Below are 18,904 nucleotides of genomic sequence, written 5' to 3'. Positions count from 1 at the left end.
ATTTTCGCTATTTATGAATGAAAAGCGCTTTTCGATTCCGCTATGAAACTTTCACTATGAAACTTCTTTCAACATTGTTTCTTAAAAATAAATATAAAAACTTTTAGTAAATAAATTTATTTAAAATTTCACTTACCTTTTTGGTAATTCATATTTTCATCTGTTAGACTTTCAGCACATCAATGAAATTTTTATAGCACAAAGATTATAGCACAAACTCACTTTGACAGTATTGGTTATTTAAAAAATTTTAATGCACACACAAACGTTTCGGATTAGTGCTTATAAAAGACGCACTGCATTTTGCTTGATCTGAAAAGAGACAAGGAAAACAGTTTTTTTAATGATTTAAAATTAATTTATTAGTGCTATTAAATATATGTATATATATTATTAATAAAATATGCAATGATATAAAATATGCTGAAAATTGTGCTTAGAATTTTTTTTAAATATTAGAAAATATTTGAAATTTTGGAAATATTTTGAAAGTTTTTGAAATTTTTTAAAACTTCGTTGAAATTTGTTAGCATTTTTAAAGGCAAAAACACACAAACAAGTTTTTGAAAATTTGTTGAAATTTTTTGATATTTTGTTAAACTTTTTTTTAATTTTCATGAACTAAAAACATACAAGCAACGTATTTATTAATTTTTTTTTCAAAATTTTTTAAAGTTTTTGAAATTTTTTAAAACTTTTTTGAAATTTGTTAGCATTTTTAAAGCCAAAAATATACAAACAACATTTTTATTGCATTTTTTCATAATTTTTTCAAGTTTTTGAAAATTTGTTGAAATTTTTTGATATTTTGTTAAATTTTTTTTTTTAATTTTCTGAGCCAAAAACATACAAACAAGCTTTTTATCGCATTTATTTTTACAAAAACGTTTAATATACACAACTTGTTTCGAATATTTTTATTTTCATAATTTTTTGTTTTACAAAATTTTACAAATTTTTCATTTTAAGAAAAAAAAAATTTTCAATTTGAAAATTGTTTTTCAAAACTTTTCAAATTTTTTTTTTATAGTTTTTAAAATCTTAGTTTTCAAACTTCATCTCTGTCTGCATTCTAACAATCATTCTAATTAAGTACTCAAAAGGCAAATACTTGCTTGTTAGCCTTGCAACTAAGCAAATACGCTTAAAAATTGTTACTTCGGCTACCTGCTCACCAGCTTTTATAAATTAAAGTATGTGCTTTCATAACATTATAAAGACGCTTGCAACATATTCCTACTTCGTTCCTTTGCAACAAAAACTACCTTGTGCTATTTAATTTCGCACCGTACGAAATGAACGTCTGCCAGCAGGTTAATTACAATAATATACAACTACATGCATATTATGCGCCTAAAGGTAGGCAACAATGATTCAAGCGTCTTCCCAAGCAGTCCTGCTGGCAAATGCAATTGCAACGTCTTTATTAAGTCAAGACGAGAAGACAAATAGACATTGAGTTGTGCAAATTAAGAGGCCAAACAAGCAAATTCCTCTCGTAAACTATGCGCCTCAAAGTGTGCTAGAGAAATTTGGCTGGATATACGAAGCGTTGTAGTTATAAGTTTTTTATATGTAAATATTTCCTTGGAAGTGGTGATAGAAGGGGTTTTAGCGTTAATAAGTCTGAAGTAGTAAATGTAAGCTTCGCTTGTGGATAATATGGAGCTTGATGGTGTTGTATATTATATGGACTGTGAGAAACCTGCGAAAGTCTGAAATACATGTGCTCAAAAATAAAGTATCACTTCGAAGAAGTATTCTTCAAAAACCAATCAAACTATAGAATCTACTATATAATATTGGGTTGTGGCTGGTTTTGAAACCGGAAGCGTTCTGAATGAATAGAAAACAATTCTTTTTTGGGTAGCTAGATAGAGTGGATATATACAGGTCTTTAGGAGGCCCATTAGGATACCACCGGCAAAAAAGTGCCATCACTATATTGATCTCTGAACCATTCCGTGTTTCTTATATATATATAGCAAAGTCTTTTTGCACTTGGTCGTTCCAACGGAATGGAGGTCTTGCTCTTCTTCTGCTTCTTTCGGTGGGTACTGTGTCAAGTACTCTCATAGCTGGAGTGTTTTCATCCACTTGACTTACTTTACTTCTTCAAATTATCTAGAATAAATATCGTGTTCCAACTTTCTTCGAAGTCAAGGTGTTGATCCTACTTCCAGCTCAATAAAAGGATCTTTACTCGAGTTCAGCTAAAAGCCCTATACGAAATTCAACTTGTCATGCATTTGTGCCCAGCTCTTAGCTTCTTCTGCATATAATCGCATTCACCCTAAAGCGAAATTACTCTAAATAAGTTAACAGCATTTAGCAAAGTCCCGCACCAATGCGCTCACAACATCATTAAGCCACATTTAGAAGTGTTCCAGACATTTTGTGATTGATACGCCATTGTTGACATTAATTTGCGATGACAAATCAAATTATATCCGCAGCAGCAGCGCTCGAAGCAGCTACAGTAGCGCACGAAAGTGTGTGTTTGTGAGATTATAAGAAGGCGGCTTGGAAGGAAGAGCAAGGATAATGCTGTCGTTGCAGTTTTCACACATGCTTAGATTGAGTTTATATCCGCAGAATGGGTTTATATCCCTTATATGAGTGTGTTGGTATACAGACACATACATATTCATAAATGTATGAATTTTTGCATACACTGTTAGAGCAGATGCCACAGAAGCATGGAAAATGCGGGACGACTGCACGGATGAGCGAAATAAAGTGATTTGAGCAAACCCAGAAGACAGGGAAGGTCAACGAGGCATCTACAGCGCCTTAATATATGCTAAATGACAAATATACATACTTGTGAACACATACAAAGGCATGCCAAGCAAAGTAACAACAACAATGACTGCTTTGAGCAGCAAACGAGTTGACAATGAGCGTTGAAAAACACCAAACGTCAGCTGAATTTGACAGCTTGCAGCAGCACGTTGTCAAACGGCAGAGCGCAAGCGAAAAAGTCAAGAGAGAGAGAGTTAGTGCTGATGAGTGCGGCATATAAAAAGCAAGCATAGCGCACGCATAATCCCGTTAACACTCACAAACCAAGCAAGCAACCAACTGTCAGTCGCTGACAGGTGTAGCGCTCAGCGTGACGACGCGGCGCTCTGGTTCTTGTCTGGTTCTTCTCTTCATTTTTGCTGTTGTTGTGCCAGTGAAGTGCTTAGAAGCATAACATTAATTAAGTTTGTAACGACAAATGCCAACAATGTCAACAACACCAACACCAGCGCGCCAAAGTCAAAGCTAATGACGAGCGTGTGTATTCGGGAAAGTCAGACTTTGTCACTTTTGGCTGCTGGCAGGTGGTTGACAATGTCGGCGCCCATTGTTGTTGCTATAGAGTTGTTTGGCGCTTCGTTTGTGCTGATGTAGGTGGCGTTTGACAGAAGGTGCTGCTACAGGAGCCGAGCTGCCGCTTGTCACATGACAATGCTAATTTTATGAACTCCACGCTATGGATCCAGAGCGTGTATGGGACTCCTGGTTGACTTCGGGTGTCATATACAAGTATATAGTCATATATGTATGCATAATATTATGCGAATATGCCAAAAGACAGTGGTTTGCCAGTTTGTGTGGTATACTTGCTAATCCAGACTCCACTTATTTGAGTATTTGGTATTGTGTATTCCTTCTCTTTTCTGGCTATTATTTTTGTTAGGTTTTAGGTGCTTATAAACATAGTATTTCAAGCTCAAAACCAGTTTGCGGTAATCATTGTGTGGTAACCACTTTCTTCCTTAATTCACAACCGGGAATTTATGGGGTTTAAGCAAACTGCATGTTATTGTATTGAGGAAAGCTTCTAAAAATTACAAATTAAATTAAAATTTTATTTGTTTTGAATATTAATTCAATATTTATTCATTACCAATCAATATTTTGTCTAGTCCTTCGATCATATCCAGCTATTGTCATAACATTTACATAACCTGAATAGAGTTTAGCAACTTTGCCACGAAATTTGTAACACTCTGTAGCAAATATCGGAGAGCCTTACAAATATTGTCACTCAGTTCTTGAGAAATTGATCTAAATACGTGCTTTTCTCCCCAAGAGGTTGCTTATTTAATGCAACTGTTGTTTTCGGACCAGCATAGTTTACAGCTTTCATACAAATGAACGATGAAAATCCAATCCTTGTATAGAAAACTTTTTTCTTTGTCGAGATATTTTCCTGAAATTTCACTTAACTTGGTTTTTAAGATAGACCTACCATCTCCGAAAAAATTTTTCATATCGGATCACTATAGCATATAGCTGTCATACACACTGATCGATCAAAATGCAGTCTTTGTATGAAAAACTTTTTTATTTGACGAGGTATCTTCATGAAAATTGGCACGAACTATTCTTTAAGTTAGCAGTACTTTTGACGAAGAAATTATTCGGATCGGGCTACTACAGCATGTAGCTGTCATACAAACTGAACAGTCAAAATCGTGTTTTTATAAGAAAAACTTGCACATGTGAAGGGTATGATAGCTTGAGCTGAGGCTAACATTTTTCGTTGGTTTTTAGCTTTTGGATTTCATATAAATGCCGCTTCAAAACCAAAAGGAAAAAATTACGAAAAACCGCGTTTTTTTCTACTAGCAAGTGTATATAAATTTTAAAATAAGTAAAAGGGTCAAAATTATTAAAATTCGTGACAAAAAATTTTTCTTGCATATTAAGTTCTTATCTTTTCGACAAAAATTTAAGATAAATTCGCCAAGTCGCCGAAAAAAAATTTTTTAACTAAAGCTATTTATTATAAGATCTTAAAGTTTATTTAGGACTAAAATTTAATATATGACAGACCGTCTTTAAAGTAAAAATTTCATTTTTTTTGTTGCCATCTCATGATTTCTCGCAAAAGCCAGACGCTTTACAACACACGCTGTTGCACTCATTCAATTGTTTAGGCGCCTTTTTTCCTGTGTTGTTGTTATTATTTTCAGAACATTGTATTTTAATACGCTTTTGATATTTTTTTCACTACCATTTCATGCAACTTATGGGCCTTTTCTGCTGTAAATAAATGCATTTCGCCTTGCTGCACAAAGAGTGTGAAATAAAACGCAAACAAAAGGCGCGGACGAGTGGGTGGGCAGGTGAAAATAAATGTAAGCGAGTTGTTTGATAGAAGAAACACATTTTAATGCATTTTACAGCGCTTAAGTAAATGCAAAATATAATTCAAGTTATAAAAAGTGACTTTTGGAGGGAAAAATGATTTAGAAAGAAAATTTTCATGGTTGTAAGGTCAGTTATTTCTCAGTAGAAATGAATAAGTGTGTTGAGATATGAAAATATGAGCGAAATCTCTTGTTTTTATGACCGTTTTAAGGATTCAGATATGCACTATAAGTTAAATTTTAAATTTGTTGCCTACATTTAGGATTTTTTTAATTCTAATAATAATTAGAAATATATATTGCCTACTTTTAGGATTGTACTGAATTTTTAAGGCACACTTTTTACCGTGTTAAGGCTTTAGATATTTTTTAGACGTTAAATTTGATAGACATTGCCTACTTTTAGGAACTTTTTTACTTCTACTAATAATTTGAAATATATATTGCCTACTTTTAAGATTGTACTGATTTTTTTAAGGGACACTTTTTACCATGTTAAGGCTTCAGATATTTGTTGGACGTTAAATTTTTTAGATATTGCCTACTTTTAGGATTTCTATTTTACTTTTAATAATAATTTGAAATAGATTGCCCACTTTTAGGATTGTAGATACTGAATTTTTTAGGGTCACTTTGGACCATTTTAAGGTTTCAGATATTTCTTATTCGTTAAATTTTAAATTTATTGCATACTCTTAGGATTGTACTGAATTTTGTAAAGCACACTGATGCTTACTGAAGCAAAGTATCAGCGAGAATTACTATAAAAATTAGTAGAGAAACCGTAACAGATATTTTTTTTGTAATGTGCTGTAAAAGCATTGTTTTTTTTTAATTTATATGTTTTAATTTATCAATCACGAAAAGCAAACCTAAATCTGTATTATCGATATAAACATTTTTTTTCATAATTTTCTTCACCACTATAAGAACTCAATAAATATTGCTTTTAATTCAATTTTGTAAGAGTCTCATTCAATTTAGCCGTGTTTCACACCACTTATTTCTCTATCTCTGCAAAAGATTGATGATCATGAGCTTATCAGTATTTTTATTTTCACTCAACTAAAAGCACTCAAAAAATATTCTCTTTTACGACAGAGTTTCAGTCAATTTAGCAATGTTGTACTTTCCTCTCTACATCTTTTTTCCCGCTGTCTTTGCTTATATACAAAAGTTTGAGCACTTTATGAGCTTATCTGACTTAGCTTTTTTCAATTCAAACTTTTATGAATATTTATAATTTCACTCCACTAAAAGCACTCAATAAATAATAAGTCATTTATGTAAGAGTCTTACTCAATTTAGCCACGTTTCACACCATGTACTTCTCTCTCCCCCCCTTTCTTCACGCTGATTTTGCTTATATACTACAGTTTGAGCACCGTATGAGCTTAGCTGATTGAATTTCTTTGCACTTCTTACTTTTATCAGTGTTTCAAATGATAAAGAGTGAAAATCACTTCACTAAGATCGCTCAATAAATATTAATTGCTTATTAACTCAATAGTATTAGAGTTTCGCTCAATTTAGCCAAGTTTCACACCACATAATTCTCTGCCACTCCCTCTTTGGCGCTGACTTTGCTGAAATACACAAGTTTGAGCCATTTTTGAGCTTATCGGTATAAATTTTGTGCACTTCTTACTTTTATCAGTCCTTTTATTTTTATTTATTTACTTTTCCATTATTTTTTTACTTTTTTATGTTTCCGCTATAAACTGTCTCCACAAAATTTGGAGTAGCGTCACTCCACAGCATTGATTATTTTGTAATTTTTTTCCAAACACTTCACAAACAAACTTTTGCACAATTTTTATTTTTTTTGAAACACTTTGTATTATTTTCGTCCTCATACACCAGTATCTGGCCGCAGCGTTCGTCCAACTCCATGCAACTTCCAAAACAAATGTATGTACACTCTGCGCCGTATATCACTCTCACTTGTAGACTACATATGTCAAAGTTTTTAATTTGTAACTACGCGAAAGCGGCAGTTAATTGCTCAGAAAAAATGTTGTTAAAACTTTTTAATATTTGCCAAATTGCTGTAAGACTTTTTCTGTGACTTTTTACCGCCACTTTTATTGTTGAGTTTATATATACATTATATATGTTTATAATTTAGTTATATATTTATTAATATATATACATATATATATATATATGTGTATTATTTTTTATTTTTGGAGATGGACTTGTTACGCTTGCCTCAGTATACTTGCAGGATAGGAAATTTGATTCCTCATATATAGGAGTACATACAATAAAAATTAGGTTGGAAAGATGACAAAAATAACAATACAATTTTGGCGTTTTATAATTGTATATATTTTTAAATTATGTAAAAATTATGTGTTCACGATTTCCTAATAAATTTTTTGTTTACTTGTCATATATTTCGCTTTTTCCTTTGGGTAATTCAACTGAGTGAAAATAAATTTTTCATATTTTACAGCTCGTTAATTTCGTTGAAAATTGTTTAGCTTTTTAGTGCTTAGTTTTTACAATATATTTTCGATTTAATTCTTCTAAATTAAAAATATACATATAAATATTCAATTTTTAGAGCATTTCAGAGAAAAAAGTTCCGAAAGAGCGAATATTTATGGGTTTGTACTAAAATGCTACCAATGCGCCTAACACATTGCTTTGCCAATAACAATAATAGATTGTAAAAAAGGAGCATAGACGCCTGTTAAAATAGTGTTTGCTCTACTTTCATGCATTTATAAACAAATTTATTCCACTAAAATAATAAATTTGTACAAAAAATTTAAAAAAAAAAACCAGAATTTTTTTTAATAAATCTAAAAATTTCAATTAATAGTTTTAAAAAAAAATTGTTTTCAATAAATATATTTTAAACAAAAAAACTTTTTATTAAATGAATGTCTACACAAAAAAATTTTAAAATAATTTTTGGCAAACATTTTTTATATCGGAAGATTACTATATAGTTTATAAGAAAATTTTTTTTAAATAACTGTTTTTAAGTAAAAAAAATATTAAACAAAAATTTTTAGTAATAAATCATCAAACAAAAATTTATATTTTTAAAGGAAAATTGTTTTTAATAAATATTTTTTAATCAAAAAAACTAGTTAATAAATAATAGATGTTTTTTCAGCAAAAATTTTTTTAATAAATAAATTTTTAACGAAAAAAAATTAAAATAAATACCTTGTACAGAAAAAAAAAATTTAATAAATAATTTTTCAAACAAACAAATTTCTTAAGCAAATAAATTTTTTAATAATCATTTTTTAAGCAAAAAAAAAAAATTTTTTTAAACAAAAATTTTTTTAAAGTATAGAAAACAAATTTTTTACTAAATATTTGTATACCAAAAAAAAATTTTTCATAAATCGTTTTTAGTGAAAAAACTTTTTAATAAGTATTTTTTAAGCAAATAAATCTTTTAATAAACATTTATTAAGCAAAAATATAAAAAAAAGTTTAAGCAAACATTTTTTTATTACATACCTTTTATGAAAACAAATCTTTTACTAAATATTTGTATACCAAAAAAAAATGTCATAAATATTTTTTAATAAAAAAACCTTTTTAATAAATATTTTTTGGGAAAAAAAATTTAACAGAATCAAATATTTTTTAACAAAAACAAAATTTTAATAAAAATAATAAAAATTGCTTAATGAAAAAATTCAATTGTTTATACCAAAACCATTCAAATGTGGTAAGACATGTTCAAAATGATAAGAAATTTTGATTTTATCATAAAATTTAGGAACAAAGATATCATTATATTGTCAGTGTGACGAGCTGACTTGATTTAACCATATGCGCTATCGCTCAGAAATTCTAGACACGTTCTTTTTCCGTCAAGTTGCTATACATTTGCCGCATCTGACAATATCGGACCACTATAGCATATAGTTGTCATACAAACAGGTCGATCAAAATCAAGTTTTTGTGTGGAAATATTCTTCATTTGACGCGATGTCTTCAGGAAATTTGACGTGAACTATTGTCCAAAGCAATGCTGCAATATTCGAAAAAAAATTTCTGGATCGGCCCATTATATCAAAAAGCTAAACTACCAAAGCCATATTCTTGTCTGAGAACAACGTTATTTTTTAAGTGTATGCTGGATCGGGTACAATCGAAGTTTACGTTTTATCTAATTTTTACATTATTGACCTTAAAGTCTAAGTTTTACGTTAAGATTAATACTTTTTTATTTTATACTACATATTTCTAGCTTTAGGACGAAAATAAAACACCCAGAATCCAGGTTAAAAAAATTATTGAAGACAATTATGCCAGATTTCATCTTCATCGAATATAAAATCTCTCTACAATATGCTCGTAATGCGAAAAGAAACAATTTCTTACACCAAAACGAAAACTCTATCTCCCCGAACGAAAAAAAAATCCCTTTCAAGCAATTAAAAGTAAATCAAAATGGTATTCGCTTTCGAGTGAGCTTAACTCTCAACTACTCTGCAGCAATTTATTATATTAAACACAAGCGCCTATAAGCATACCAGCAAATTTGTTATGCTTTCACTGCGCTTACCGACATCATCATTAAGCTAACCAAAAAATGTGCTCAGCGCCGGGTAAAGAATAAGAAAAGAGGGAAATTTTTTTCTTATCCACCCTCTGTAGCCAACGCACCGCCGGCGCCCACACCATTTCGCTGAGAGAAAGCAGAAACCGTTGCGAATCGAAAAGTCATCAATCATTTCAGGAAAAAAAATAAAACCAAATAAGTTCTCAAATAAAAAGCAAGGAAGGCAAATGATGAAAGCGAAAGTTGCCAAAAATTTTTGTAATGAATACCAAATAAATAAATGTAAATAAAGGAGGAGGCAAGAGCATATGGTTAAAATATGGCGTAGTCTGTCATAAAAAAAATCTAAACTGAGTTTAAATACATTAACATAAAATTATAGGCTTCCGCTAACAGTTATAACCAATATATTGGGTAGTCTAATAAGTCTTTTTGTATTTTGCCAATAGATGTCGTTACAGTCGTATATCTTCACCGCTAACTTTCACATTGTGTCAATGTGTTAGACAGATGAGATTTTAAGCTTCATTTAACTAAAAAAAAACTATTCTGGGAAGTTGAAAAAAAGTTACAGCTGTTCAAAAACTAATGAAAATAGTGAAGAAATTCGCTAAATTTTGAAATTTTTGTATACAAAGGTAAGAATGCCACACAAGCCACCAATGAAATTTGTGAAGTTTACGGAGACGATACTGCATCAGTTCGTGGAGCACAACAATGGTTCGCTCGCTTCCGTGCTGGAAATTTCGAAATTTCTATTTACACTGTTTAATGTCTCTAGGAGAAAAATGGCAAAAAGATATCGACTAAAGTGGTACATATTTGTTTATTTATTTATTAGTATAAATATAAAAAAAAAATAAGTTGAAGTTTGATTAGAAATACGAGAAGACTTTTTCGACTACCCAATATAACCATTTATAATAACCACTTTATAACCATTTGTAATAACCAATTTATAACCAAAACAGAAATTTTGCTTCAATATAAGTGGTTTCTATTATATCGTTTTTCCTGCGCCTGTAAGCATATGAAAAGTGATGTTATGTTACTTTGTATTTTAGCTGACATTATGTATATAAGATATACTAAAGAGCAACGTTTTGACCATCATATATAGGCCGTTCGAAAATTATGCTGATTTTCGCTGAGAAACTCAATAACAAAATGAAAAACATGAAGATGCAAGATTAATTTAAGACAACTAAAACTTAGTTCCAAAAATTGCCGCTACCTCGCTTCCTCCTACTTTTAACTGCGCGCTTTTTTCCTTTTAATAGAATAATAAACAATAATTTAAACTTTACAATCTCATTGAAGGAAAGAAAAGAAAGAAAAGTATACAAAAAAGCAAAAATAAACAACATACGCTTAAATGAGCCAACACAACATAAAAGCAGTCACCAAGTCAACTATGAAAGGGTAAACCTAAATGTCCTTATTAAGCGCTTCAAGTGTGGCTGGCTAAGGGACCGCGGTATAATGAGGTGTGATAACAATAAAAGTATATAGCAAACAATAGCTTTCAGTAAAAGGTGTAACAGAGCAACAAGTGAGCGCGTCTTATTAAGGCGTCTTATTAAGAACAAGTGGCGGTAAGAATTCTTAGCAATTTCTAAGAAATGGGGTTTCTGTGTATCACTCAATTTAATTTTTTTTTTATATAAATGCTGGTTACATTGGCGGTCTAAAGCGAGCCAACGGGTTACATAGCTTATATATTTAGGTATATTCATAAGAACAGATTTATATAAGCGCAAATTTATTAAACTTTCGCAAATCTTTGCTATATTAAGATACTGAGGGCTATAAAGCTTGAGCAAAAGTAACCGATTATCAGCAATTTTTCGTGAGTGAAAGATAACTTTGGGTCAAAACAAAGAACTGAATGATCATCTGCAAAACATGCATATACAAGAACGAGTGCCACAATTTTTGACATATCGAACTGAAATTTTTTTCACGTCTTTTTCTCATTAAGGAGCTACTTATTTGTCGGAATCGTCTATATCGGCCAACTATAGCATATGGCTGTCATACAAACTGATAGATCAGAATTAAGTCCTTGTATGAAAAACTTCTTTAATTGACGAGATATTGTCATGAAATTTGGCATAAGTTAATCCGAAGAGCCACAAAACAATATCTGATGAAAATATTAAGATCGGACTACTATAGCATATAGCTGCCACACAAACTGTTCCTTCAAAACCAAGTTGTGGTATGGAAAACTTGTATAGTTGACGAGATATCTATTTTACAATAAACATTCTCTGAAGTAACGGTACAATCTCCGTTAAAAAAACTTCATATCGAACCACTGTAGCATGTAAATAGCTGTCATACAAGCTGATCCTTCAAAATCAAGTCTTTGTAAGAAAAACTTCTTTGTTTGACGAGATATCTTCACGAAATTCAGCACAGATTAATGCTGTAGGCAACGATACAATCTTCGTTAAAAATGTTCAGATCGGACCACTATAGCATATAGCTGCCATACGAACTGATCCTTCAAATTAAGTTGTTGTATGGATAACTTTTTCACCCTACAAGATATCTTGATGAAATTTGGCACGAAATATTATCTAAAGCAACGGTACAATCTCCATTGAAAATATTCAGATCGGATAACTGTATCAAGTAGCTGCCATACAAACTGAACGATGATTATCATGTCCTGGAAAAGAAAACTGTTTTAATTGACAAGATATTGTGACGAAATTTGACATGAAGCATTATTTATAACAACGGTACAATCTCCGTTGATAATGATCTGATCGGACTACTATATCATGTAGCTACCATACAAACTCGCCAATCAAAGCAATAATTATTTGAAAAACCTTATAACTATAAGAGCAAACTTAAAATTGACAACACACTCTTAGTACTATTTTATGAAATATTAATATCTCCAACTAATTTCGTATTTTTTTTTTAGCTTAACATATTTACTCACTGTATGCGCACGCATTCAAAACCCTTTTTTTCTGGCAACACTATCTTTTTATAACAACGCCAAGTTTTGGCGCCCTTCACGCAACAAATAGCAATCCTTCACAACCCACCACTTGCCTCTCGCCGACCGCGCACTGAGTTTTTGTTAGCACTCGCAGTGCGTTTGCTATTTTTTCATCTTTTAAAAATGTTATTTTTGTTGCCATTACTATTTAAGATCGCTCCCTACATTCTTGTTGCTACTTTTCGTTGTGGCTGTTTGCGCGCTGCACTTAATGTAATTAATTTTAATTAAAATGCTACTACATAATGGCAACACAAACGGCACTCCGCCTACGCGCTTCCTTCGCGGGAGGTTTTTGTTGGAAAAAAACTGAAAAAAAAATAAAAATAAGAGGCGCGTTAAATAGAAAGTGAATAAAAGATTTTACAAATCACACACACTCACATAGAAGAAAAATGCCACATACAAACAGCATGACGAGTGTTGTGGCAAAAAGCGGCGATAATGAGTTAGTTTTTGCCGGGATTCCAACCACACGCCTACACAGCGCGCTGCCTTGCGTCGTGAGCCACTGTAGATACACGCTAGTGTATGTGTGTGTGTCATGTGGAAGCCTTTATCGCCGCACCAGCCCGCTAATCCTGCAACAACGAAAGTCGCGCTCGCTCTTCCGTTGCTGCCGCTGTTTATTTGTTTTAAGCAATTCGCAGCCGCTGCCTTGCGCGCCCTTATACCGTGCATTTGTTTGTCTTATTTTTTACATTCGCAACCTTTGCGCCATTCTGCGATGTGGCTGGCTAGCTGTATGCGTGTGTATATGCCAGCTGACAGCTGCCCCTAAATGTATGCAACGTAGTTTGAGAAACGTCTGTCTGCCAGCAAGCGCGTCTACCGGGCTCTTATATGTATATATATATATATGTATATGTATATAACAGTGGTATCCGGCTGACGACTTCGTTGGAAATACACACACACACATGCATTAATATGTCTGTGTATATGTAAATTTGTATGTATTTTCCTGCCTTTATTTGTATTTCAACCAATTTTGTTGCATTTTTTTCAACTCCTTTTATGATTTTTCTCGCGCTCGGCTCGCGTCCGCAGTTTTCACCATCTACCAGCACGCAGCGCAGGTTTTACCGTTATCACAACGCACCGCAATGCCAACACTTTGCATGCCAAGTCAGCACAAATAATACTGCATATATGTATATATACAAATGTACATAAATGTATATGTGTACACATATATGTGTGAGTGCATATTTACAAAAAGCATCCGGCCTCTTTAGCGCATCAACCACTAGCACCGCGTGCACCCGGTGCCTTCAGCCTTCCAGCCTCTGCTCAGCTTATCGGCGGTTAGTTTCTGTTGCTGCTGCAATCTCTGCTACTATCTATGTTATCATTTACATATATAGCTGCCTTGTTGTTATTGTTGCAACTTTTTTTTCGCTGTTTTGCTTGGCATTATTCAAAAACAACTACTTTTAAGTATTTTGTAAATATTGTCTCAAACTGTTGAACGCACTAATTGCAACTTCATTTCCATAGCACAAAATAAAAAATTAAAATAAATTGCAATAAAATTAACTTCTGCGCAGTTAAATTTGTATATGCATCTGTACACATATACAGTTGAAAATTTATATATGTATATACGTTTATATACATTTTGAAATGCTAGCCACTTGAGCTCTTTTTCTACTTATGTATAAATAGGAAATTTTCATACCAGAATTGCAAACATATAATTTTATAATATTTCTTTAATGATGTCACAGATGGCAGATGGTGATTTGATAGCCGTTAGATCTACATAAATGTCAAACTGTTTATAAATATAAAAGGTTTTCGGTACAAGGATTATATTTTGAAGGCTTAGTTTGTATGGCAGCGATATGCTATAGTCTCCCGATCTGAACAAATTTTTCGGAGATTATACCGTTAGTTTCAGCAATAATCTATACCAAATTTTGTGACTATATCTTGTCAAATAAAAACAATTTTCATACAAAAGCTTTATTTTGAACGTTTAGTTTGTAAGGCAGCTATATGCTATAGTCGCCCGATCTGAACAATTTTTTCAAATATTATACCGTTAGTTTCAGCAATAATCTATGCCAAATTTTGTGACTATATCTTGTCAAATAAAAACAATTTTCACACAAAAGCTTGATTTTGAACGTTTAGTTTGTATGGCAGCTATATGCTACAGTTGCCCGATCTGAACAAATTTTTCTGAGATTATACCATTAGTTTCAGCAATAATCAATACCAAATTTTGTTACTATATCTTGTCAAATAAAAGCATTTTTCATACAAGAGCTTGATTTTGAACGTTCAGTTTGTATGGCAGATATATGCTATAGTGATCCGGTTTAAAAAATTTCTTCAGAGATTACATAGTTAGTTTGGGCAATAACCTCTGTAAAATTTCGTGATGATAGCTCGTGAAATTAAAAAGTTTTCCATACAAGGATTAGATTTTGAGGGGTTAGTTTGTATGGCAGCTATATACTTTAGTGATTGGATCTGAAAAATTTCTTTAGTGAGTGCTTGGTCGCTTTAGATAATAACCCGCTTTCGAATTTAGTGAAGATAGCTCATCAAATGAAAAAGTTGTTCATACAAAAACAAAATTTTGATTGTTCAATTTGTATGGCAGCTATATGTTATAGTGATCTGATCTGTATATTTTTTTTAGAAATGGCATAGCTGATTTGGATAATAACCTGTATAAAATTTCGTGAAGATAGGTCGCCTAATGAAAAAGTTTTCCATACAAGAACATGACTTTAATGGTTGGGTTTGTATGGCAGCTATATGCTAAAGTTATCAGATATCGACGATTCCCACAATTAAGCAGCTTCTTGAAAAGAAAAGTACATGCGCAAAATTTCAGCGCGATATCTCAATAACAGCGGAACGGTTCACGTATTTGATGATATACTAAAAGACACGCTAAATAAACTAAGCTCGTCGCGCTAATCTTTATACTTTGGGGATCTCCGACGTTTCTTTATAGGCTTAAAAAACTTAAGATACGCTGTTCGGTGTATAAAAATATTTAAAAACAATGCAAATGTTCAGCTGAAAATAATAAATATCCAATTTTATACTATAAGTTATCTATTACCGCATACTTATGTGTATGCATAATGTTCTACTTTACTTAATAATTTTTTTTTTATTTCAAATATGTACTATAAGTTACTTATTACCGTATACTCTTTAAGTGAATATTTAAAATTTTTAACATTTAGGTCGGAATTCTTTTTAACATTTTACAGATTTATTTTATTAATTTTTTTTACTGGCATATATGTTTGCAGATTTCAAATATATTAACATACTTACATGACGATTTTCATTTTGCTTGTTTTATATTTTTATTTCATTTTAATGTGTAAAACACACCTCTCACACCAGAGAACATAAACCAAAATTTTTATTTATGCTTTTTGCGTTTGCCGTCGGCAATTCAATGACATTACATAATTATGATATGAGTATATACGAATGCATGCATAGTAATATTTATCGTCAGATTTGGACTTTATATTTAATAATTTTTCTTTGATTTTTTACATAATATACTATTCTTTAACGCTTTTTATATTATATTTCCTACTAATAGAAATTAATTTATCCACAATATATACATTTTATATTTTATACTTCTTTCATATTAATCTTATGTTGCACATGCTCATATTTTTTTATTTTTTTGCATGTGCGCATCCAGAAAATTCAAATCATGATTTTTATCACTTATCAATATAATGTAGCTACATGCGCATTTGATCTGCATGTTCAGCATTCATATATATATATACTATATGTACATATGTTGCATGCCTTCCAGACAAATAGTGCTGGCATGCAAAACATATGCATTAGCCGTCAGCAGATAATATACCAACAAAAAGTGAAGCATTTTCTACAAGAACAACAGTTGTCTAAATAGCAAAAGCACCCTGAGTCATTATGACCGAAGCCAGTCTTGTAAATTTTGCAAGCAAAGAACGATTTCGATTCATAAGCCGCGGGCGCATATGCTTACCGACAAACCTCGCTTCGTTCATAAAAGAACAGTCATGCCGTATCCCCAGGCATGCCTTTGCACATCAAGCGTCTTCTTTTCGCGACGATGGCAAAAGCTAAAAAATCATAAATTGAACAACTTTCGTGCTTCTTCACCAGAAAAGAAATTGTCCGAAATTAGCTAACTTATAGCCGTTGTCGATTTACAATATTTGTTGCAAATATTTTCCGTGACTCATAAAAAATCTGCGTCGATATGTATGCTGACGCACTAAACTTCATACATATCTACGCTGGTTTGTGGGCACGACGCTGTTCGTAGTACAAGGGAAGCGGTAACAATCGGCGATCGTTTTGTTGGATTTCTTTCGGCTGGCTCAGATTTTCACCACCAACACAGTATTTGGTGGCGCTTTACCGTCGCGTCAGTGTTTCGACACATAGAGTACTGAACACAATTAGCGCGACCGACTGCAGGCAGATATATTAAGTACACACGTTCTGGGGACGCAGTTATTGGAGCCAGCTGCACAGCTACGCCAACGCTGTGTCCCGCTTAAGAACTGTGTATTGAACGTCGCTGCAGTCTGTCGCGCTCAATGCAGCACTTGACTCTTTGACAAAACGCAAGTTTCGGCCATTGGTTGACCGTGACAACGGAGATGCGAAAGAAGCGGTTTTTTTTGTTATTGTTAATTTTTTTTTTTTGGTTTCCTAATATCATGGTCACTACTGTTTTGTCCTGTAAGCAAGTAGTCTCATTGGCAGAAGTGTTAATGTATGTACGTAATGTAATGCTAAGCACGATAGTCTAACAGTAAATGTTAATCAACAGTGATAGTAACAGCAATAATGTGACTGCGCAGCTTTAAAACTGTGTAAGCGCTCTCTACTACATTTTGAAAGACTATGCTGTTGTTATGAGAGAATATGCCTCTCTCTGCTATTGCAATATCCACCTGCGCGAACGCTTAGCTAAAAGGAACTATAAATAATGGCGGCGGAAATAGGAGAAGGCAACTGATGATAATCGCGCTTGAGAATAGCAACGACATCTATTGGCAGTTAGAAAAAGATCTTACTGTAATGCAGTGGCCACCGAAGTTTGTAAGCGCTAGTAGTTAAATTAATATATAGCTATGTAACTGTACACACATTCATGAACAGATATATACAATTGCGTGAAACGGGGCCTACGGCGTACTTTAATAAAATTTCAGTATTTTTTAACAGGACTTACCTCACTTAATGCTCTAAAGCACACTCTGCTTCGCAAATAGTTGTCCCTGACTACATCTGAAGCACATTTTATATGCACCTTCTGCCAGTCAAAGCCTTGCTCCTACTGCCACAAATCAGTATAAATACTCTTAATATGCAACTAATAACGCCCGTACACACTTTTCACTGTTAAACGATTAAAATCGCGAACTACCCTAATTACTAACTAATTTTACTAAAAACACAATAAATTGTAGCTTTAGCACCCAAAATAATTGCCTTTACCACTGAGCTGCAGCAAATTCCACCGACGCAAGCGAGAAGATAGGAAATATATGTTTGAAATGGCGGCGGATGTTAGGACCAATGACATTCGAGCTGTCAAAAAGGAAGCGACTTCAGTCACTAGCACAGGGTTGCACAAGTTTTCAAAGTACTTCTAAAAGCATGGATATGTTTAATACATATAATTTCAAGTGATTTTTGCAAGCTTGGCTTACTATTTAGATGAAGCTAATAGTAATTTTTAAAACTTCTCATTGTTTTTTTTTTAATAGCAAGATACTCTCCAATACACAGATTGTTGTCAGCAGATGGCACTACACTCTATAAAATACCACCGTCTGTTGATAGTCTGATTGAAGACGGATCACGACAAGGCAGCTATCGGTTAAGTTACCAGTTAGTTATCCATCAACGCTACCGAATACTTCGGTTAATGCTTTTATTAGTTTCTTAAGGTACAATTTTCATTTCTAACCGAAATTCCAGTGTACGAGTATGTGATCAGTCAAGCTAATAGCAATAATTTTTTCTAGCCTGATAGCTATTATACTCTCTAATACACTGACTGTAGTCAACAGGTGATACTTCACTATGAAAAATGCTACCCTCTGCTGGTAAACTGATTAAAGAAAGATCACCGATCAGCTATCGGTTAAATTGCACGTTAACCTACCGATAGCGCTATCAGATACTTCC

At 32.5% G+C, this 18,904-nt stretch overlaps 1 protein-coding gene across 1 annotated transcript in view; it reads right to left on the bottom strand.

Annotated features, from left to right (window-relative positions):
* LOC120778414 (nuclear transcription factor Y subunit beta) overlaps nucleotides 1-18,904 on the bottom strand; it is a 194,725-nt gene that overhangs the window by 127,454 nt on the left and 48,367 nt on the right. Inside the window, exon 2 of the mRNA XM_040110198.1 lies at nucleotides 137-312. Within this exon, the coding sequence (XP_039966132.1) occupies nucleotides 137-152 (16 nt within the window). The 5' untranslated portion in view covers nucleotides 153-312. The remainder of the gene's footprint in view (nucleotides 1-136; nucleotides 313-18,904) is intronic.

This window comes from Bactrocera tryoni, chromosome 5 (genome assembly GCF_016617805.1).
Source record: "Bactrocera tryoni isolate S06 chromosome 5, CSIRO_BtryS06_freeze2, whole genome shotgun sequence".
NCBI lineage: Eukaryota > Metazoa > Arthropoda > Insecta > Diptera > Tephritidae > Bactrocera > Bactrocera tryoni.
This window is presented reverse-complemented; position numbering and strand designations above follow the sequence as displayed.